The sequence below is a fragment of the Dysidea avara genome, chromosome 7, assembly GCF_963678975.1.
Source record: "Dysidea avara chromosome 7, odDysAvar1.4, whole genome shotgun sequence".
Taxonomy (NCBI): domain Eukaryota; kingdom Metazoa; phylum Porifera; class Demospongiae; order Dictyoceratida; family Dysideidae; genus Dysidea; species Dysidea avara.
Window position 1 is genome coordinate 31,030,330 of NC_089278.1, and position 24,320 is coordinate 31,054,649.

The 24,320-nt window shown below is 36.9% G+C and overlaps 1 protein-coding gene and 1 long non-coding RNA gene across 8 annotated transcripts in view; one reads left to right on the plus strand and one right to left on the minus strand.

Moving 5' to 3' along the window:
- The first annotated feature begins 352 nt into the window (after positions 1 to 352).
- Positions 353 to 24,320, plus strand: part of LOC136261555 (protein unc-93 homolog A-like) — a 28,970-nt gene continuing 5,002 nt past the window's right edge. The window contains exons 1-5 of one of the 4 annotated variants that reach the window (XR_010703944.1): positions 353 to 584; positions 3,590 to 4,536; positions 13,745 to 14,012; positions 17,054 to 17,175; positions 19,272 to 19,353. Coding sequence is in view for 3 of the 4 variants with exons in the window: in XM_066055570.1 (XP_065911642.1) it covers positions 3,592 to 4,536; positions 13,745 to 14,012; positions 19,272 to 19,492 (1,434 nt within the window). In the remaining variant the exon portion in view is untranslated. Of the gene's footprint in view, positions 585 to 3,589; positions 4,537 to 13,744; positions 14,013 to 17,053; positions 19,493 to 24,320 lie in introns of those variants that run through there. The other 3 variants (XM_066055572.1, XM_066055571.1, XM_066055570.1) reach the window with 3 other exon arrangements.
- On the minus strand, positions 7,719 to 10,931 carry LOC136261912 (uncharacterized). Of its 4 annotated transcripts, XR_010704052.1 has the most exons (9): positions 10,312 to 10,930; positions 10,047 to 10,257; positions 9,835 to 9,994; positions 9,608 to 9,712; positions 9,290 to 9,557; positions 9,201 to 9,229; positions 9,018 to 9,150; positions 8,533 to 8,597; positions 7,724 to 8,473 (listed from the first exon to the last, which is right to left on the minus strand). It is a non-coding gene; the product is annotated as an uncharacterized lncRNA (long non-coding RNA). The 4 variants fall into 4 exon arrangements; XR_010704049.1 differs by having other exon boundaries at positions 7,719 to 8,473; positions 10,047 to 10,931; XR_010704051.1 differs by having other exon boundaries at positions 7,720 to 8,473; positions 9,018 to 9,110; positions 9,290 to 9,354; positions 10,047 to 10,928.

Consider the following 24,320-nt stretch of genomic DNA (forward strand, 5'->3'; position numbering starts at 1 on the left):
CGGACGTGCCCCTCGCCGGACTCGGCACCCTGCATTACTTTGCTGACCGTCCTCGTAATTGCTGAGTCAGGGGTATCCATCTACCCCCACCTCCCCTTAGTAGGCTCCTTTCACCGTGCCGGCTTCTCTCTTCTATTCTTTGTTCTGTATGTTCTGTTTTCCGGCCAGTTCTGTACTGAGCTATCTAGCTCAAACAAATCACGAAGTCCTCGGCTTTCTACACTCAGACTGGGTAGAGTTCTTAAGGAACTGGTATTGGTGATCCAGTGGTGACTAAGAATTTTTTTACACCGACTTTCAGTTAGTCTCAGTAAACCGCGGCAATGTCCGGAGCTACTGCCGGAATATCTGATCATTCCAGCTAAACCGGTATGCCAGGCCTAGCAAGTCTGAAACTTCTCAGTAACAGTTGTAGGTGTTGCATCAGCCTTTCTGCGCTTCATTCCTTGGCTACAGCCCCCTGAAATCGGCTTTCCCGAGGCATACTGAATTGAACTTACTTACAGGTAGCTACTGTGTTCCCGGGGTCGTATTAAAGACTAGCCAGCCAAGCCGGGCCAGGTTGACAACGAAGTGAAACAGAGGTGCGTCACATAACCATAGATTCTCTACAACGCATGTACGTAAGTCTATACGACGTAGCCACTAGTCTACGCACTGCTGCGGAGTAAACTTTTGCCTACTAATGCCATATGACTATATGCCCCGAGTGGTATGTGCTAATGTGCTGCGAGAGTTTACGGTGCTATCTACAGCTATTGTAACCTTTTTGCTAGCTAGCTACTGCATGTATATTTAGGAATGCTATAGCCAGGTGCTGCATGGTTTTACTATACTGTGCAAGCTCTCCAGTCAGTGCCAAGTTTGGTAAGTTACTTAGAAGTATTTGTATTATGCTAGCTACACCATTAACAATGCTGTCACTAGCTACTTGCGTAGCTATTACATGTACATATCAGGATGCGATGGCACAATCCAGGATTAAGTCACACATTGGTATTGTTCATAGCTATGTCAGGTATGTTGATGCTATGAAACATGTATGGCATTAATTTGGCTAGTAACACAACTCGATGCAATTATAAGGTCTGTTAGTTGGTCAGTGTGGGAGGATGTATTAGCTAGAATTGTGCATACATGGATATAGAATGTTTATACTGTTCTCTGCATGGTTGCTCTGGCTCGCTGTAATGCTGAGTCGGCCATCAACTCTGCCTGACATAGCAACTCTTGCTGACACTTGGAGTCCTGAGTCCACACATGAACTGGTCTCTGATTGCTGTCTCAAGATAGGCTCCAAAATTGCAGGATTGGCTAGAGCATGTAACTCAGTGATAAAGTCTGTAGCAAATTCATTGTCACGTTGACTGCGTTTAATAAACTTGAATCATTCCGCTATTTCAATAGTCTTGGGGTGGAAATGTCTGGTGAGACGTTGCAGGATACCATCCATTGTCAACTCACCCACTGGCATAGGACTCGCCAATACCTTGAGTTTTGTGAAGGTCATTTGTCCCAACAACATAAGAAAAAAAACCCTCTTCCAATTGTCGCCATCGCCTGGTCTTATGTTATTCGCCACACAGTAAAACTCTAAATGTTAATAGAAATCTTCCACTGATTCTTTCCGGGGGTCAAACTCACGGATGCTGCCGTGTACCATTCTCGTTGCCAAATGTTGTATCTTAACCCTCTCGGTGGACTACAACGTGACACACTCTAATTAATACACACTAGACACACGCATATGTATATTCCAATGCGTATATATACATGCTGGTGTATATGTAATAGTGGTAACACGGGCATGAGGGCTTCGCCCGAATGCCCCATGTTACAGCTAATATGTAACACTTTGCATGGGTAGATTAAAGAAATAATACACTTAACATGGGTAGATAATAATACACTTTGCATGGGTAAATAATACTTTGCATGTAGAAATAATACACTTTGCATGGGTAGATCAAAGAAAGAAACGGACAGATCAAAGGAATGCCTATTTGTGTTGTTAAGTGTTTCTTTCTTTTACAAACTACTAAAATGCATATAAAACCTATATAGGCAAGATGCACTTTATATTGTGGGTTTCATGTGGTTTACAATTGAGTCTACTGTGGCTCTCAATTGAGACAAACTGAATCCCACAATAAAACTATCTCTTGGTGATATAGGTTTCTTAAACATTTTGAAAACATTACATAGTAAGTGCTAGTGCTATAGTTGAAACTTTTGAAACTATACCAAACCACATCAAAAAAGCACTTTCAAGTACATCAAAAGTACTCTCAAATACATGAAGTAACTTCAAAGGCTTTAAACTGATTGATTTAAGGCTTTACATGAAGTAACTTCAAAGGCTTTAAACTGATTGATTTAAGGCTTTAAATACAACTGCAAAGTATCGCATAATAGTTGTAATTACCACATTCACCCCTGATCTTCCTTATATGTCAAAATAGTCTAGCTGTCAAAACAGCCTAGTTGTAGCCCTGCTACATTTAGGCAGTTCCTTTGATCTGAGGTGTGAAAGTGTTTATATATATATATACAAGTTGATGTTGTGCTACTTCTACCACTAGCCACCATGCAGTTATCCTAGCTAGCTAACTCACATCTGTAATTAATTAACTATGTATTTGCTATGTTATTATTTTAGCTAATAGGTTTTTGGTTTTGCAATAATGCATCAATTAATTAAGTTATTGTAATTTTGGACTTTGTAATTCATGAAATTTTCATAATTCTTCAATTATATTGCTATGCATTGCTAAGGAAGTGCTTGTTACAAAAACCACTTTTAACAACATTATACACAGAAGTATCTTCTAAAGTTTTATAGTTAAACTATCATATTTTTCCGACTAATTCTAAAGCTGCTCTTCATTTTCATTTGCATACTTAGGGCTTCCAACTCCAAGGGATAGACTATTCCTGATACTCTACGAGGCGTGCATCATTGTTTTTTCAATTGTTAATTGCCTGTAGAACCCAAAGGGAAGGTAATTCACAAAGCCTGAGAGAAGTCATCATACCTGTATTTCAGACTACCAGTAAGAAACCACAAAGTTTACCTGTTCGGAAGTATAGTACAGACTTCGTTTTCTCTTTTACTTTTTACGTGCAAGCTGCTTTTACCATTAACAATTTTGCTCACGTGGGTGCATACAGACAAACATAGATAGACACATAGGTAGATAGAAACACACACACACGCACGCACGCACGCACGCACGCACGCACGCACGCACTCACGCACGCACGCACTCACGCACGCACGCACGCACGCACGCACACACACACACACTTTTACGAAAACAATTTCAGTAAACCAGACGTGTGCCCACAACCAGCCATTGTCTGGCTATGAGTGCCCACCTGAATTAAGAACACCAAAGATCACTTCTCAGCAATATATGTTTATCAAGACACCTGTAACTTGATGAGTTGTTGAAATGAAAAAAAAGAAAAGGCTTTCCTGGGAGAAGAATACTACATTAAACATTCTTCACACTATATACCTACACATTATGTATTTGTAAGCTATAATTCTGGTCTACATAATTATTATTGTGTGTTTTCTTTACAGAAATGGAAGGAGATTATAATGTATTATCAACTGACGAAGCTGTTAAGAGTATGGATCATTTTGAAATAAACAAAGTTATGGATGAATATAAGAATCCAGTCACTCACAACAACAAATTCCGTTATTACTACAAGAACTTTGTTTTGTTTGGTTTCTCAGTAACTTTCTCATTTGCAGCAGTGTATTCTTCCTCTAATCTGCTTACTACACTTGCTGGGAAGACTCTTGGTTTTGTGTCACTGGCTGTGTTTTCATTTGTTGGATTTACAGCTACATGTATGTCACCAGCACTGGTTCGTTCATTTGGAATGATGAGGATCCTAGTTGTTGCCAACTTCTCTTATGTTCTTTTTGTTGCTGGTCAGTTCTACATGTCGTATTTCATACTTATTCCAGCTGCAGTATTCTATGGTTTAGCAGCTTCAATGTATTGGATTAGTGGCATCACTTATGTGAACAAATTAGCTATCAACTATGCCAATGAGTACAATGTAAGTCCTGAGAAGATGATGAGTTTTGCCAATGGTATTGTAATGACTAGCTATGCTGGTGGCATGCTGTTAGGAAATGTAATGTCTTCATCAATACTACTACCATCTGGCTTGGATGAACAGTCTGTGGCTGTTGGGAATGAAAGTTGTAACTTAGAACAAAATACTGACCACATTGATCCTTACAATAAATATTTGATGATATTACGTGGGGTACTGCTACTCTGTGCTTTGATTGCATTTACTATTGTTATACTCTTTTTGGATCACATAAAAGGAGAGAATACAAAAGAACACCAATTAAACTCTGTTTGCACAAAATTGTTGCTAGAGCTTCAAAACAGTGGCATGGAACTACTAAATATTGTTAGGAAGAGAGGATATATTTTGTTCTGCTTTCCACTTTCCATAAGTAGTTCAATGGTTGAAGCTTTTACTATTGGAAGCTTTCCTAAGGTATGTATCTTAATTATGTGCATATGCATTCTGTCTATTAAGTGCATTACGTATGTATGTAGTAGGAATTTCTAGTATCCCACTGCGTAAAGCTGGATTGGAGTAGCTAGTACATTACTGTAAAACAGTAAGAAATGAATATCTCTGCTGGGCTGTGGGAATCATGCAGTAGGGGTATTCGCTTCTTATTGTAATTGGACCATACACGTATATTACTCCAATCCAGCTTGTTTCATAACTTTTTATTGGGGTGCTATTATCTCTACTCTAGCTTAAAATTCCCAATTTATGACTCAATAATCAATCTGCAAAAAACTGACATAATGATGCATTTTTCGAATTCTTTATAAACTACTTAGCCAAGTGCACGCTCTAGTAAAGTTTCAGTCTCTCCAATGCCAATAAATTTTGGAATTACAACCCTACATACAGGTTTTTGCAATTGAATTCGTCACCTTTGCGATTGAATTCGTCCCGTTTGCAATTTAATTCATCAGTTTTGCAATAGAATTCGTCCCGTTTGCAATTGAATTCGTCGGTTTTGCAATTGAATTCATCAGTTTTGCAGTTGAATTCGTCAGTTTTGCAATAGAATTCGTCGCGTTTGCATTACGATTCGTCATAAACAAAACGGCTCCATGAAACCAACCGTTCATTAAGAGATGAATTATTCACGCCATGGAGAGTTACACTTGAGACATTAGAAGGTAATTGGAGCTGGTAGTGCACGAAGTTGATAGCTGTCTGACAAGTTAATTAGCTTGCTTGCAAGTGTTCACACCCATCGCGAATGGCGCAGTAGAGTTTGGAATGTTGCTAGATAGCCTGTAGAGGAAGAATTATTGCCTTATAAAGAGTTGTTTACTACTGTTGTACTTGAACAAGATCTTGTAGCAGCTGCTACATCATGTTTTCATGTTTTCTCCAGCTGCCATTCTTGTTACGGACGAATTTAACTGCAAAAGCGATGAATTCTATTGCAAAACCGACGAATTCAATTGCAAATGGGATGAATTCAGTTGCTAAACCGACAAATTCAATTGCAAACGGGACAAATTCAATTGCAAAAAGCGATGAACTCAATTGCAAACGAATGAATTCAATTACAAAGTCACTGAATTCAATTGCAAAGTCACTGAATTCAATTGCAAAAACCTGTAATATCAACAAAAGAAAGATCAATAATATTTGTGTATGCAAAATAAATTACAGATGCTTATTAAATTGGTTGTAACTTACAAATGCAATGTTGTATAGAGCTGAAACTTGCACCATCATGTTTATTATGAATAGTGTTGAGTACCTTTTTCTTTATGTCACCTTTCGTCACTACATGCAAAGACAAAATCAGTGAAGAAAGATTGATTACATACTATTGCTTTAATGTCATGTAAATAAATGTACATTTTTGTTGGTCTACTGCAAAAGATATTTGAACTCATCTTGAGTAAACAAAATAAGATAGACTATTTTACACAAAGTTAAATTTTTTTTCATTAAGGCCACTTCAACTTGATTACTTGTTTCATGGGCAAAATCTCAAGAATATAGGGTTGGTAGGTCTGCTTGTTAATACAGATATAAACACAAAAGGGGTTCAAAATTAACAAAGTACATGTAGGGGTGTGGTCTCAATGAACAACAGGTCATTTGCAGTCAGTGTGTAGTATGCTTTGAGCTAGAAGATATCTGTAAGTAAACAAGTTTAAGAAAAGTTAGGAATTTTATTTAAGTTCGATTAGGGATCATAGAAAAAAGTAGGGAAACAAGGGAGGTCACCTACACCTGCAGATATACTAGTGAACATTTAATCCCTATTTCAGTCTATACCCCAAAACCAAGACTGAATAAGGGATTAAATGTTCACTATTATATCTGCAGGTGTAGGCGACCTCCCTTGTTTCCCTACTTTTATTCTATGATCCCAAATCGAACTTAAAATTCCTAATAGTTTCTTAAACTTGTTTGTTTATTTTTTTGTAACATTATTATGACTGGTGAACCCATGCATACCACATCAAAAGAAAGGATGGCACCAGATCTAGAATTAATGTTTTCATCTGAATGGCGTGCTCCCCAGCTATCAAATACTGCTTCGAAAGTGCAGCTTCGCTTTTAGCTACGTATGTTCAGCCCGTTACACAGTGCTAGACGAAAAACAGTAGAAGAAGTGCCTCTGCAACAATCCAGTCACCACGAAAATACGACGATTCGTATGTAGGCTTGAGTCTATTATGCTCCAAAATTTGCCTATTATGCTTTTTGGAATTTCCCCAATTTTCTGCCTATTATGCTTGTTTTTATGCTTTTCAGAAATGCATTATGCTTTTAATTTGTGTGTTTTTTCTTTGTGCAAAGAAGTTCTTCATATGACACAATGTAAATGGAGAAGTGTCACTTGAACTGCAACATATAAATAATAGCAATACCTTGAAATTGGATGTGCTCCAGAGTTCATAGGCATATTAGAGCAGGGGATCTGGGGGCATATCTATAGTCCCTCAGAAGCTATAGACATTAATTTATTGTCTAATATCTTTGTAGTTTTGTATGCAAATATAATATTATGCATCATTTCTGATTGATCTCCTGATTGGTATTCAAAGGACATCAATTGCTCAGTATAATATGTAACTTGCATTTGCATAGAACATAGTATTAGCCTCCTGGGGATAAACACTTAATGGTTCTCATTGTGTGATGACTGTTCTATTAGAGTGTTTGACAGTTCTATTAGAGAATCTCGATCTTCTTGAAATACTTTCCTAGTTTGATATTAACCTCAGTCTCACTCCAGACCTCATGCACTATTTTCAATGTCCAGACATTCACTAGCTATCTGACTCAAGTTCACTCAACACTAACCTTAGAGCTTCTTTTATCAAGACTCACGGTAGTGAGTCGCGCGGCCAAGAAACTACAAAGCGCACGCCCAATCAAAAGACGCGCGGCCACTACTGTGAGTTATTTACGTGTAGGGCCGGTTTTGCAATATTAGTCCTAGATTATGCAACATCTCTCAATAGATTTGTATTGCGTTACGTGATAAAAAAATCTTTAGGAGTCGTCATCATCATAGTTTTCTTGCGACCTCGCTAAAATAAAAAAGTAACCATTGCAAAATAAAAAATAGGCGTATTTCACTTTATTTCTCTACCTTATGTTACAACTACTGTCACATTATACCAGTCAACATAGTCGTGTTTGTATAGTCCATCTAGCACTGACATTATCCAATCCTGGTTTGCCTATACGCGTATTTTCTTCAATCAAACCTCTAATCCCTACAATAACTTTTAAAGGCATGACGTGGACACAAACTCTAATGCCTGATAAACAAGTTGTGACAACGTGCTGAACCGTAAGTTCCCTAGGGATGGCGTTTTAAGCAGAAATTTTTTAAATTCCATTTAGTGCCACACCCCATGCGAGCGTTTATAAATCGCCAGTTGTCTTATGGTGTGAAGAACAAAATCACTAGCGAAGGTGCTTTAAGCATACTCTTCAATTCTCTATTTACATGTAATTTTTAATAGATTAACCACAAAGGCTGATAAGGTGAATACAAAAGGTAACAAGCCTTTAGGGGTTACCACCTCTATGTAGTGTTTACCATGTAGCTTGTGTTGTGGCTTTAATTAAGTATTATGCACACACAAATGGTGCAACAAAATTTTGTAATGGATTGCTCGAATGTGGTTGGTGGTGTTGTGGCTCGAATGTGGTTCGTGGTTTGCCAGTGACCATGTATGAGTTGGGGTTGTTCCACACAACTTACACAATATTCAAATTTCATGATGGCCATGAAAATTTCTTGCCATATGGTAAACATACAACAATGTGTAACAACGTTAATCAACATCAAATCAAGACTTGACTAAAAATAGTTCCAACAATAGTGATGATTTTTTGTATGTCAGCATGACGATACTGAGACCTGTAAAAGAATAAGCAGGCTCTGAAGTTAACCTTACATTAAACACTCATGCAACTGACCTGGAACATTGGTCGCAACACAAAAAACACTTGTTTCGATATCTGATGACACAATCCAGCAGGCACTGAATTAAAAGAGAATGTACAAAAAATCAATATGCCGGGCTGTATCAATAATAGCATGGATAATCAAAATGAACAAAAATTATATCCCAGGCTAAGTGAATGAATAACATAACTGTTGGGTAAGCATGTCAAACCTGAACATTAGGACATTAGTCAAACTAAAGTACGCTATCACAACTTGGTCATAATACAATGTTTGTACCACTGGACTTCACACTGGTTGCCCAAAAATTGTGCCATTCCAGGACAACAGCATGATTATGAAACAAATAGTTACTACAACACAGAAGGCTTACTGTTGCACTGTCTACACTGATATACCATAATTTAAAAACATAACAGGTAGGCATTAAATACAATACACTTAACATCTGGGTACTATAGGAAAAAATCACTAACATCACAACATGTAAACTGACCTAGAAGTTAACACCCTTGATGCCACTACAGTCTACACTGGATATTTGTTTGAACCCATCAACACTATACCCGATACATCTGAGTAGACTGACCTGCAAATTCACATCACTAGTATACAGTGATAATTGATAACTACAAAAACAACAATTGCAGTAATACAATTCTTCTGTACGTCAACTGACCTGAAATTCATGACACTCGATACCGAGACCTGTAAAAGAATAAGCAGGCACTGAAGTCAACCTTAAATTAAACACACATGCAAACTGACCTGGAACATCGGTTGCAACACCAAAGACACCTGTTTCGATATCTGACGAAACAATCCAGCAGGCACTGAATTAAAAAGAGAATGTGCAAAAAATCAATATGCCAGGCTGTACCAATAAAGGATGGATAATCAAAATGAACTAAAAATATATATCCCATATGCAGGTTAAGTGAGTAACATAACTGTTGGGTAAGCACGTAAACCAGAACATTAGGTCATTGGTCAAACAAAAGTACGCTATCACAAACTGGTCACTGATAATTGATAACTACAAAAACAACAATTGCAATAATACAATTCCTCTGAACGTTAACTGACCTGAAATTCATGACACCTGTATCTTTGTTCTTGCATGGTCTCAAATTACATATGTACCATGATCACATTCAACTGCTAGTGGATAAACCAGTATGACCAGATGGCCTGCAAAAACCAACAAGCAGGTGTTAAATACAATACACCTAAAGCCTGGAATATGAAAAATATTATATAAGCATTATTCCACACTGATATAGTAATAGATTATAGGACATTGTGGAACATGCCTAAATGTGTAAACTTGAACATGAGGACAACTGCATAATCTGGACACTTGGAATTGTCCAATACCTGATGAACAAGTTAGTACTAATGACATTCACTTCAACATTTTATCCCAGCTGGGTGAATCTCTTGTAACTGAGTAAAAAGGTGTTTATTTTCCACCTGCAACCAAAGTTCTACATTTCGATCTGTGGTTGAGTGTACATAAACTGACCAGGAAAATCAGTATGCCATAGCCGGGGTATGGAAATGGTTCCTTTCCTTCTGTTGTGACATTACTTACAGCTGACTGGTAAATGATCATCGATGTCCCCGTGGACCCCGACAATGAGTATATCAATAACTTCACAAGTTGGAATGAATTTCCTTTCAACATGTGGTGGAATGAATTTCCTTTCAGCATCTGGTGGACAGGTCCATAAACCCTATCGCACAAACACGGTGAATCAGTGTGTGGCGATGTGACACGTTACACAAACTTCACTCCTCGTTTCGTTAGCATTCAAGACTGGCATATATCATAGAGTACCTCGATCAGTATTCTTGACTCTTACTTCTTCAAGCGTTGCTCAAGCGATGTAGTTTCTCACGAGGGGCTCGAGTTTCTCATTAAAGTCGAGCCGATTAAAGTACGCCTCACCATCTAGTTACATTCTTAAACCATTCAATTTAAAACCACGTATCACGAGTGTCTGCTTAAGGTAATTAGGGACTTTCCACGAGATTTCCCCTAAATAGATCACATGTTAGTTGTCAATCCGGTGGATTCTGGTGGTATACATGGTTCAACAATGCGGTAAGTGTACATATGCTGTCAATAATTGTTTGTGCACTGCTAAACTAAGTTATTTTTGTGTGATAAGCATGCTTGAGGAAGGGTCTGGGGGACGACACTAATGTTTTGACAGCAGTTGATGATGGCCAGGCAAAGAACTGCGAGAAGAACTACTGTGATAGTGTGATAGTAGAGAAAAATTCCCACCCCTATAGCTCTGCCTAGGGGCATTATCTACAGCTACTGTATTATGTTGCCGATATGTACATCCGGGCCAAGAATAAAGGTGAAAGTGGTAGTAAGGCTCAATCCTATTATTCTGCTGAACAGGCAAGGGAGTCTGGAACTCTGGGGGCATGCTCCCTCAGGAAAGTATAAGTACTACAACCTTTTGTGTTTTAATTGCTTCATCAAGTATAAAAATTTCAGTCAAAAGGTGATGATCGAGGCTCTGGTCTTATGCACTGGTTGGAGTGGTTGTATCGATACTGCACTGTGGCAACCTTGAGGGGTTAGTGCTGGCATTATCCTTGGCAATACTATTCCATCTCCCCGAGTCTTGATGATTGAGTCCTCCATTCCTTTCTCTGCTGCTCCAATCCTGAAGTTGTGACCACAGTCAAAAGGTGACAATCGAGGCTCTGGTCTTGCATCTATACTGTACTGCAACACCCTTGAGGGGTTAGTACCGGCATTGTCCATCGCAATACTGTTCCATCTCCCATATACAAGTCTTGATGGTTGAGTCCTCTATTCCTTTCTCTGCTGCTCTAATCCTGAAGTTGTGACCAAAATAATAAAAAATGGTTATAACATGATAAATGATTATGGTGATAACAATTACAAATGTATTTATAGCTGTGTAGCAACTGTAAACTAATTAGTCACTTGCAAGTTTAATTAGGTGTCTGAAGCATTTAACATGCACAGATATGAGATATATTCGTCACATGCAGGCAGTAAAGATAGATTTACTCTAATAGAACAGTCATACTACACCGTAAATTCATACTTCCGAATTTACGGTGTTATGAAACAATCATTATTATGTATGGATTTTACTGACTCTCCAAGATAATATTCTGCATCAATGTTAATTGCTCATTTCCAAAAAAAATTACCTTTTAAACCAAATGTAGAGTCTATCACTGACAAAAATGAGTGATATCCACCCCAAAAATACCTTCGCTGTAAAAAGGCGCGCCCAAGAAACTACAAGTACCTGGAACCCAATGTAAAAAAAACAAAAAGAAAACAGCTCAGCTGAAGTGAAAAGTAACTGGTAACTTAAAGAGCTGATATCTGAAGCGGCCAAGAATACAATTACTAAAGTTTAATCCATGCAAGAACACCTTGGCTATAAAACAGGTGTGTACATGAAAGTAACTGGCAACTGAAATGGCTGATATCTGAAGCGGCCAAGAATGAATGGTCATATACAACTAATTCAAAAATTTAACACTGAACCTTTATAATTCAGCTGTGTTCTATATTCACTCTTGCTGCATCGTAAAGTAATTTCTTTTAACTCTAATTGGCTGGTAATTTGGCCGCCTTTTTTTGCTCTATTATACTGACTATTAAAAAAGGCGGCTAAATTACCAGCCAATTAGAGTTAAAAGAAATTACTTTATGATGCAGCAAGAGTTAATATAGAACACAGCTGAATTATAAAGGTTCAGTGTTAAATTTTTGAATTAGTTGTATATGACCATTCATTCTTGGCCGCTTCAGATATCAGCCATTTCAGTTGCCAGTTACTTTCATGTACACACCTGTTTTATAGCCAAGGTGTTCTTTTCTTGCATGGATTAAACTTTAGTAATTGTATTCTTGGCCGCTTCAGATATCAGCTCTTTAAGTTACCAGTTACTTTTCACTTCAGCTGAGCTGTTTTCTTTTTGTTTTTTTACATTGGGTTCCAGGTACTTGTAGTTTCTTGGGCACGCCTTTTTTACAGCGAAGGTGTTTTTGGGGTGGATATTGTTTTCCAATCGAGCTTCCAATAATCATAATCATCATATCACATTTTATTCAAAATCAAACAATGAGACTTGTTATATAATACCAAGTTCAATGATTGTAGCTCAGCTAAACTGCTTTGCCATGCCTTGGTGCTAGTTGGCACATGACTGATAAAACTCAAACCAACAATGAAAATATTCATTTCGTCGAGGAGTGTAAACTTGTAGTAGCACATTTTTCTACTCGTTATCAGGATTCATTTCACCATCCAAAACAGGTTAGCCCTTGACTCTGTGACTGTTATAGCAGAAGTTATACTTATTGTGGCTCCTAATTATGTTCCATTATGCCAGCATTATGCTTTATGCTTTTCATCCCCTATTATGCCAAAAATTATGCTGTCATAATCGACGCAAGCCTATTTGTGTGCCTCCAACTATCAATTACTGCCTCAAAAAGTGCAACCGCCATGACGCTTCGCTTTCAGCTATTTTCAGCCTGTTACACAGCATTACAAATGAAGAACAGTGTTAGAATTGTCTCTGCTATCAATCCAATCACCATGGAAAATACGGACAATTCCTGTTTACAAACGTACTGTAGGGAAGCCATGCATCGCGCTACCGCCAATTTACACCTTGGGCTGTCAGCAAAAAGAAATGGGACACAAAGGAGGACAAAGGTAAGTCCATGATATGTCATATGTGCATTGTATGTACTGTGCTACTGATGCCAAAAGGCACATCTCGGGATGAAGCGACATCGAACAGTGAAAAATCAAGCCCATAGCCTTAGCCGTTATCGAGCTATGCTTGTCTGAAGGCAGGCAAGGCAGGCAGGCAAGGTAGGCAGGCAAGGTAGGCAGGCAGGCAAGGCAGGCAGGCAGGCAGGCAGGCAAGGCAGGCAGGCAGGTAGACAGTAAAAATTCCATTGAAAAGATATGATTCTATAACAACGTTTTGGATTGAACTGAAGGTATTTTGAATTTGATAGTACCCAACAAATACTGTCATGTCATTGTGAGGAGAAATCAAGTTTTTGGGTGATATTTTATCATGGGCCATGCCCAAACTTTGCTCATCCATATTACACAGTTCTAATACTGTATGATTGATATGTTAGATTCAAAGCATGATCCTTGAACTAATAAATTGTCTTCATTCTTACTTTAGGAGTATGTCTCTGCTTGCTTTGGTGTTCATATGGTTGGATATACCACAATGGTTTATGCTCTGTTTACTGCCATATCTTCCTTCCTCACTGGTAAAATCTACCTGGCATATTTTCCCAGGTATGTGGTGGCTATCTTCACCACACTGATCACGTTGTCATTGGCAATATTCTTGGTCATTTGGGAGAGACAACCCAGCTATGTGTTTGTGTTTACATTTATTGCTGTTTGGGGTATTGTTGCTGGCCAGTGGATTACCTTAGCACCAAGTAAGTTGATTAAACAATATTTGATAGATGCATGCTCAGTGTACTTTATGTTTGCAGTTTACATTGTTATGTATATTGGGAATTCCCATCTACATATCTAATTTATGTGGAATATGTGTTTTCTGCATGGGTCTAAAAATCATCAACATTTCATGCATGAGAGATTTTGCACTTGTACATTACAATGATTTTTAGAGCTAAAACTGTCTGAGTTTACCTTTTCATACTTGAATGATGAATATGCTATACAGTAGTTACTGGACGCAATGTGCATGGCTTAGAAAAAAGTTACTTTTATGTTAATGACAAAATCTGAAATAATTTTCACAATAAGTATTTAGTGTATGTGTATGTATTCTTTGTACTAATATATATATATATATATATATATATAATATATTATGCAGTATATATGTGACCGGATTTGTGAAAAGGTACCTTTTCCACACATTTGACATACCAGCAAGCAAAATGATGTAACACTTGACTCCTTATTCTGATTATCTTGGTCTCAGTATCAATACGTAACCAGATACTGTAGCTACATTCATTGAACATTTCAAGCAATTATATGCCATGATCAAAAAGTTATGAAGCCTTAAAGTTCACAAAATGGGTCAAATTTTGTGTGTGAAAAAGGTACCTTTTCGCAAATCCAGTCACATATTATGATGTACAAATGTGCAAATGACTTGTACATGCACAAGATAATAATTATCTTGATCTATGGTAGTGTATTGCTGTGCTAAATGTGACCGGATCTGCAAGAATCCTACATGTTAGCACATTTTTGGAATCCTATCATGTTTCCTTTATCGAGATAGTCTAAGAAAGGGTCTACCAAAGTTTCAGATCTAGAAGCCAGGAACGTTCTAAGTTACAGTGCTACATTTGGTAACAACAGAATGATCTGTTTGTACAGTGGCAATACAGAAAATATATTGCAGGCGTTGTATTGAATGGTCATAACTTATGAATGTGACTTTGTAGCCAGATGCAATTTATGTCATCATGTTCTCCATGAACAGACGAATCCATTGCTGGGTAAGGTTTTCCTTCCAGGTCTTTACTGCAACCAGGGAAAAAGCGAAAGTATGAGAGAAGAACTTCAGGTCCAACATGAGGCAGACTAATGCTTGTATCTTCCATATCCTTGTGAGCACTGACACAAAACAAACCCTTCTAGCTTTGGGGAACATGATGCTTCCAATTTTTTGCTATTAGCACCAAGGAGCTACAGATCTTTTTCCCATTGTCCATAAACATTTCACCCATTGCATTTGTTGTGTTCTGTAAAATTAGGTTTGCACTAACACATGGGATTTTTGTAGATCCAGATTCTAATTACTGTGTTTCTTTAAATTATTTATATTAAGATGCTATATAGCAAACTTCTGTCCATGAAAGGATTTAGAGCTATATAGCTACTTTTTGCACTTCAAAGCAATTTCTTTATTACACTCAGCACATTTTGTGCCCCATTAGTGTAAAAGTACGCACACTGTAGAAATGCAGTGAACTGTGGTATGATGCAAATTATATCATTATTTTTCAACATAAAATTTTACAACTTTAAATTTTCACACTGGCAGTTACAGCTAACTAAAAGTAGATGACCACATGGTGGTTTTAGACAAGGAATAATCCATATGTGTATAATGTGCAACAGTATATTTATGTACTTTAAGCTGGAAACATTATCATCGTTCAGGTTTATGTAAATGCTGTGTACAAATTTGTGAGGGATGCAATTATTTTAGATTTCATGGTGACTATATCTTTCTTCAAGGTGGAGCTGAACTGATTAAGTCCAGCTACAAAAACAAATTTGTTGCAACCAACATGCTTAATGAACTATTTTAGGGTGGCCCAAACCTTGCTAGTGTAAAACTTAATTTACGCATAAAACCTGTTCTGATTGCCTGTTGTGTTTTAGTATAGCAGCATACAAAGTTTCATGAATTAACATGCCTTCTATATAAGTCTAAAGCTTCAAGCCAATTTTTTAAATAACTTGGCCAATGAACAACCTAGTGCTAAGCCACTTTGGTTCCAACCATTTCTCACCTTGTGGAACAATGCTTTTTACTGATAACATCCTGGATAGTAGTGAAAATGCACACCTGTGGACTGCAACATTGGCTAACTACTCCATCATAGCTGAATCACAAGAACTTGAAGCGTACTATTGCAGAGTAATGCTTACCCAATGCCCATACCAAATTTTGATGGACTGTGGTACATACAGTAATTTCAAAGTTGTTTAACAAGAAAGGATACCATGTGGCATGACAGTAATCACGCAATGGCAGCTGGTGCTGTTCAGCAGTGAATTAACCCAAGTTGTGACAAGCTAATATATTCTAAGCATGTGCTGTAGTTAGCTTGATGGTCTGATAGAGCTTGTTCTGTTAGTCCATTGTGTCATCTATGGTTATCTGTAGTTGTTCATGCATAACCACTAACATGCTGTCCAATTAGCTTTGTGTGACTGCCCTTAATCGGTTTAGTGCCACCTTAAACATTCATTTCTATTAGTATGCTACTTAATACTTTGATATGAGTGGTCCTCAAATGCTATTTGGTCTGAAAAATTATGTCTCTCAGAAATTTGTACTTACAACGTATAGTGATTATCAGACATTACAAAGATAATCATAACGTTTACCTTAGCACCTTCTACCAATTGGCTTGGATAAATAAACTTTACCATGCAGGGTAATTGTTATATTATTTTATGTACACTACCAATTATACCCAGAAGTGTACTAGCCCATATAATCTCTGTATATATGTGTGTTCAATATCTTTACCGCAATTACATGTGTATATATGTACATCAGTGGTGAATTTAGAGAAAGTTTTTAGGTCTTTAGGTTCTTTTATTTTGTTGCTAATTCTATTAACAGACACCAAGTTTATAATTTTGTCATTTAATACCAATTACAAATTCTAATTCCTACCTTGTTTGAAACTTCTAAATCCACCACATCACATGTATATGCATGCATGTATGTAGCATTGGATGCTTGTTTATTTAGGACTGTCATACGGTGACACTTTTCATCAACTCAGTATACATGGCATAGGAACAGCTATGCTGAGGCTTTGATCAGAAAATGCTGTAAAATGTGTAAACAGTTGTGGTTGTCAGCGGCAGAACGTATGACCATGCATAGCAGATGTTTGGCCTTCCAAACCTTTATCAATGCAATTGTTTAGTGAAAATAGTTTTGAAGTATACAGGGTTAAAACAGTGAGAAAAGGTCAATTGTTTCAGTGCTGCACTAGTGTGCTAACCTGGTTTGGATAACCAAATATCTGCTGTGCATAAAATGTAGAATCTGTGCTAGACTGACTTGCAGGAATGGTCAAATATCAAGACATACATTCACTTACTGTACCAGCATGTACAGTTTGTGCGTGTACGTATATACACACTTAGTTATCATTGAGCTAAGTGTGTGTTGTGACATAAAATTTCATGCGCATCCAGCATTGCTTCTGTGAAGTTTACATCGTTTGAAGATGACAATAATCTTTGCCACTACTGTAGTAAATGAAAAGCTTTTGTTTTTTTATGGGGTGTTAATAATCATATTTAAAATATTTGTGTGTTTCATTTCTAGGTGCTTAAAACTTTTTGCTTTCCTTTTTTATATCACAATTTTTACAGCAATCTATAAGAAATGTATTGTTAGACTTCACATCACAAAGAGAGATGAATTCATCATGAAGAAGCTTGTTTGCTTTGTTTTAAAAACCAAGCGTGGAAAGTGTTTGTGCTATAAAACTCTAAACATTAGCTACGATATGTATGCAGTTGTGCTTTCCAATTGTTAATTAATGTACAGAAAGTTTTTAACTGTGCACTTCGACACATAGCTTTCATTATTTCATAGCTAACCATGAAGTAGTTCACTAGTTAATGAACTATTTTGCATTTTGAGAAGATTATGTAATTGTACGTATATGTATGCTGTTTACTTAATAGATCCTTGGTAATTATTTTTAAACATTTTATGGACCCGTTTATTTAGAAACATCTCCATGTGCTTGTACTGCTAGCTGACATGAGAGAGTAGTTTAAGGCTATTTGCATAGGGCACTTGTACCACACACTAACTAAAGTGTTGGAGTGGATTAATTAGAGCTTGTGATTTGAAAAAATACATGTTTATGGGTTGTGTCAATCATATGCTTGGTGAAAATATTTTAATGCTCAAATAAATGTTTGGTGGTTATTAAAACTGATCCAGAGTTAGCCAAGGATCTATGAAGTATCATGAAGCTGTGCATCAGTATATATGTGTATGATAGCTGTGTTTTTGAAAACAACCAATGTGCACATACAGATGTGTTGTATAATATGCTTTTAAAATTAAATTTCCAACTCCTTGCGGTTCTAATTGTCAATGCTACAGCACATGTGAACTCTTAGCAAAGTTTTAATAAGTGATTTTATCCTGGGGGTCATTCCAATAGCAGTTGCATTACCCAGTAGCTATGCCTAAGGAAACAGAGTGCTAATGTGAACCTTTCAAATTAATTTTGTACATGGTTTTAAAACTTAAATGTTTAGTTGCATACTTTATAGGCTCTCAATGCCGGGGAGCTATGTCTACTAATATGTAAATCCTTCAATTCAGTAATATGTGCAAAGTGTTATGTTTTCAAAAATACATAATTATGAGTAGTGTGTATTTTAGAATTGTTTGTATATAATTATGTAGTCACTGTGTATGTAACGTGTGACTGGGCATGACAAAATCTAGCTTCCACCCATGAATACATAGGCTATGCAGTTGCTGCAGTACCTTCTATTCTTGTTGCTGTGTTCTTAATATTACTTATCAGGCACTGTTTAACATTAACTTATTATTAAATTTTTTTTTAAGTTAGGGAAGAATGATACTAGCTAATACCTCCAGGGGGTACTTTTGTCTGCTGAGCTCAGCAGTTGCTCCAGATGCATTTATAGCTGGCCGTTTTATATTCCAATCCTTTTGCTGTGATTTATTATACATATGTGTGGTAGCTAGGTTATGTAACATCTTGACACACAAACTATATGTACAAGCATGTACTTTCGTCCATAAATAGTATACACACATAAGTGCATACTCATGCACACATATGTAATGATTTACAAATATGAACACATAAAATATATTCATACATGCGTGGTATAACTATGCTTAAGCTGTCACTATAGCAATTTTGCGTTCACAATGTTCAAGGTTTTTATCTTTCATTTAGGCTACATTGGACACATGCTACCTGATAATTTGGAAATTGCCTATATGCTCCACACCATTTTATTTCTGATGGGATATTTTATCAATTTTGTATCAGGAATTATTCTAGATGTGCAAGGAATGCAATATCTGATTATAGTGTCTTTGGTTGTTTGCCTCCCTTTATACCTACTGGCTGAATGGATGCATAAGTCTTTCAAAGCTGACAACATAGAATTAGAGGTAAACAAATTCTGTTTATTGATTGTGTAATACTGCTACCAGAAGTCAATGCTGATTACTGTTTATTAAAGTAACATTGCAGTTGTAGTTTCTGGTTCACTGTTTGACCAAAAATTGCCATACTAGTGTGTCTTAGTCCACATAGATAATTTTTAGATGGTAGGCCAGAAAAGGATTAGTGTATACATTTAGCAAATAAAGAGAGGCTATGCCATACTGGTGTTTTTTTATATTGTATTGTGCAGATTTTATAGCAAGACGTTAATTTTAGTGTTCGAAGTTATTCGCAAAATTTTAATTCACAAGGATTTTGGCACTATGACAACAATGTTATCATGTGATTTTGCTAAGGTCACATGCTGTTAAAAGTTTCATCACTAAGCACTCTGGAAAGATATGTTTCCCCAGCCAAAGCTGTGTCTGGTAATGTGATTTGATGTGGTTAAGATAATAGCCAGATGCACGTGACTTAAAAATCTATGCTCAAACCAAAAATGATTATACTAAGCCAGCAAGCTTGCATTCTAGCAATAGTCCTGCTCTCTCTTAAAGCTCTCTTAAAGCTCTCTCCTAGCCCACACAGGTAATTTAAATTATGGATATGACTTGGGATACAAAAGACAGCAAACTAAAATGGTGCAACGGTTGATTGTACAATGCCATGCATGTGAATTCACTTTGTTCTTCCTTGCTGCAGGTGTTTCCATGTTTCAATTTTAAAGCAACATTCTAATTGTAGTGATGGCCTTCTATTGCCAAATTTTCAACTGCTGTTATTTTATTTTTTGTGAACTTCAGACACTATAATAACCTGCTATACAGTATTACATCCAAGTATCCCTTGTAGTGCACAACAAACTGGTTAATAGTGTAAGCATCATAATCTCAGTGATTTTTTATAGGCTAGGTTACTGATTGCTAGGTTTTAGTATTATGTTTCCAGAAAATGATACAGCTACATACTTTGCCTGTCAATAATTTTTATATGTGTGTCATGCAATTTACCCCAACATGTTAGGCTCCTGATGTGTAGTGTATAGTATAAGACACCAATTGTCGACATAAATTTTTGCTCAAGGATTGTGTATGTTGTAAGAGCTATGAACTTCCAGTCCTCGTCTGTTTGTGCCATAGTAGTTCAAGTTGTCCTGCAAAAAAAGTCAAATTCATACCTTGAATATTTTGTCAGTTATAAGCATTTGAAGCAAGCATTGTCGATTGCCATTTATTGTCAGCACGTACATAATTTTTGCCACTCCATACATTCTCCATGTCCTTCTTTTGAAGGTATTCATCGCTAATGTCCTGTTGATGTATTTTTATTGGCCCATTACTGCTGTGTCCAGTGGTTGCAATTACACCATTCAGGTTTAATTGTGTCTAGATTGTAGTAGGAACGGTGAACATCAAAGAGTAGGAGTATTGGTTAACTTGAGCTAAAATGACAGAAAATTTTCTTTAATAACTATTCCTTGAAGAGTCCCATGTACATGTACATGTTCATCCATCCACTGTCACTCAACAAACCATACTTTGTTCCTAACACCTCATTCTCAGTCCACTGTAAATTAAAATTTTCATATCAAAGATGATAAGGCCACACAAAGTTAATTATATGTTTCTGGTCCAGCTCAGATGCAAAAATTGACCAGGTGACCAGGCTTTTTTTTTTTTTTTTTTTTACAAATGATTAATGCATACATAGCTACCAACTGCACTGTAATGTTGATGTAAAAAGTTTAAATTTCAGGAATCACAAAAGAAGATACAAGCTGATAAACTCTATGAAAAAATAAACTGAGGATATAGCAGCAAACACGCCCATTTACAATCGATTGATCGCGTCATGCTAAGGAAGCATCTTGGAAAGCCTAACCAGAAAAAAAAAACGCTTTGAACCACAAATAACGTACAGAGCTATCTTCTTAACTGTTTTATAGCCTTTCTATTGTATTATTTTACACAAACCTCTTAGAGAAAGCCTCGAGGATGCCCTGCATTTTTGTTCGCGTAAGAGAGAGGGCAACGCCCCCCTCTTTCCTCGAAGGAGACGCTATCTCTGGAAGCTTATGAGGCCTTCACCGTTGTTTTTAAAGGTGGTAAATATCTATAAAACTGAAAGGGAAAACCGCTTAAGAAGAGTCGCCTAGGTACAGACACACATTTTTACAAAAAACAAATTCAGTAAACAGGCGCGCGCACAGCCGGCTGGGTGCGCGACTGGTTTAAAAATGACCCGCACGGGGACCAGAAACATATAATTGACTTTGTGTGGCCTAAAGGAGGAATTGTTTGCCCTAAAGCATTAACACACCTAACCATAATTGCTTGTGCTTTATTCCCTGATGAACACTATCTTACATTGTTTTGACCTTTTTGTTAAAGTATACAGGGACCAATGATCAAGTGGTATTCCAGATTCATCCACATAAAGATTTGACTGCATCAAATCGCTCTCTTCTATAGAATGCCCTTTTATCGACTGAAATAATTTTCCCCTGCTTCTCTATCTTTCATTCCATCTAGCAGTACAATCACCTTTTCAGAGATGAAGCTGAGGTTGTCACTCCAAAAATCTCCTAAACCAGCCATCAATTGAAATTTATTTTCTTTGCTGGGTTTTCCGTTGCTAATATCAGGAACTAACCTGTCAGGTGAGATTCTTCTTTTATGGTGATGGGTCATGCTCAGTTATGTAAACAACTCTCCCCATAATTCTATCTTGCAGTGTTGTTCTGGGTATTTTGTTTTCCTCATCTTCCCTTTCACACTGCATCCATTTCTAACAGCACCCATAGCTTGTTTCATATACTCATTGGACTATATGAGCTATTTTGGGAATTCTAAACTTGGTAGAGCTGAGTTGCTTCCACGTGACATACAGTAGCCTCAGTGTTGTAGTACTTACATTGCACATGATATGCAGCAACACTTTACATTGACCATTTATAACTTCACACAACCGATAGGGATGATTTACAGCAACAAAACAGCACATAAAGTATAAACATGAGACAATTTACTTTTTAGTTGTCCGTAAAACACCAGATTTTATTACAGCCATTAATTGGAACAGAGATTGACAATAATACATACAGGTCACTTACCCTAATCATTCACTAGTGGACAAATATGTGTAAGGAGGAGGTTTGCACAAATTGCACAAGCTTATATACACATACAAGTTTCGTATACTCTGAGGTTGAGAAACACTCAAACTGTGAGGGATACACAGAATGGGAAAAGAAAATGGCAAAAAAGAGAGAAAGAAAAGCAAAAAATATAATCTCTAACAAAATTAATAACGTCAGTAATAAGACTTAACTAAGAAATATTTTAGTGTTTGGTATGCTATGCACCAAGCTGATGCAACATGTTTATGCTTGGTTAAGATTTCCTGAGGCTGATTGAATTCATAGAGCTAATGCAATAGTTAACATATGTACCACTTTTGTGGTATGCATTGAGTTTCGAAACCACACAATGATTTTAGTGTAGAATTGTGGTCAGGGAAAAGCCTTGTTTAGATAGATATTGCAGTTTGGTCTACTTGCTTGCTTGCACAAATTTGAGCAGTTGTTAATAATGTGAAAAACTTATGTTCATATGAGGTTTACATGCACAAGTTAATGTTGGAGCTATTAGTTATGCAGGCATTAATTAGAAATGTTAGTGAGTGTTAACTGGAATTTGCACATGCACAGCATTCAACACGTGCCTCCTAGTGTGAACAGCGTGACTTGTTGGTTGATAAGGGTGAGCCATCATGCCATGGACAAAGAGGAAAATAAGTACAAGAAATGGCTGCATAAAATACCTCATGAATAACACAATATAGGCCTAGGAGTCTCTCCTCAACACTTTGTAAAGGTTTCAGCCTTTTGTGTCAGTCTGGAAAAAATGACATACAGCATGTATATCAATTTTCTTTGTGAGACAGTTCTGGGGGAAAATGGTATTGTTCACCAGAGATGGTGATTTGATTTTCTTGCACAGTACATGAATACACTATCTAACTGTGCTATCAAAATCAATCAGAGTTGTGTGAATTGCTCTTTACAGGCCATTAAGTGAGATATAGAAACAATCTATGAGTCTGGAGATAGCTGGATTAGGCTGTATAGATATGTGGAGTTGGATAAAGACTTGTAATTTAAAATCCCTCTCAGTTTGGCTAGTTTTATGTCTTGTTGCTTTGTAGGACTTAATTCATCCCCAATGTCATCCTTTCCCATTTTAAATACAATCCTTTTCCAACTCTACCCCTCTCCTTCTCACCACCCTGACTGTTGGCTTTCCTTATTTGTTCAACAAAAAGGTTAGAAGGAAATTTGGCTGCTACTACAGTGGATACCTTGGAAAGTGAAGAGTTGTACGTAAATCACACAAATATTTAATGTGACCATTGGTTAGCTGACTTTAAATAAACAACAAGACCAGTTTATTCCATCTATATTTTTGCCTATTTATTTTGATACACCTAGCACAGTGTGGTACTGGTTTGTGGCTCCACTTTATCATGTTGCTATCATTAACTCTGTTAGCTATATCTATTTAGTATCATCCAGTTAAGGATTATAGTGATATATCCATTTACCAATAATTGGTGTAAAGTGACCATCAAGCCATATAGTATATACCACTGTGCTTTATAACAACCTTAATATGATACTAAGTAACCACCAGACTTCAATGTGATTACTGCACACTTATGTTGTTTATGTTTGCATAACAAAAAACCACAAAGTAATTTCAACACAACAAAGATGAAACAACTGATACAAACCACTGTTACATATCACTGTCAAGATTTGGCACAATCCCCTTT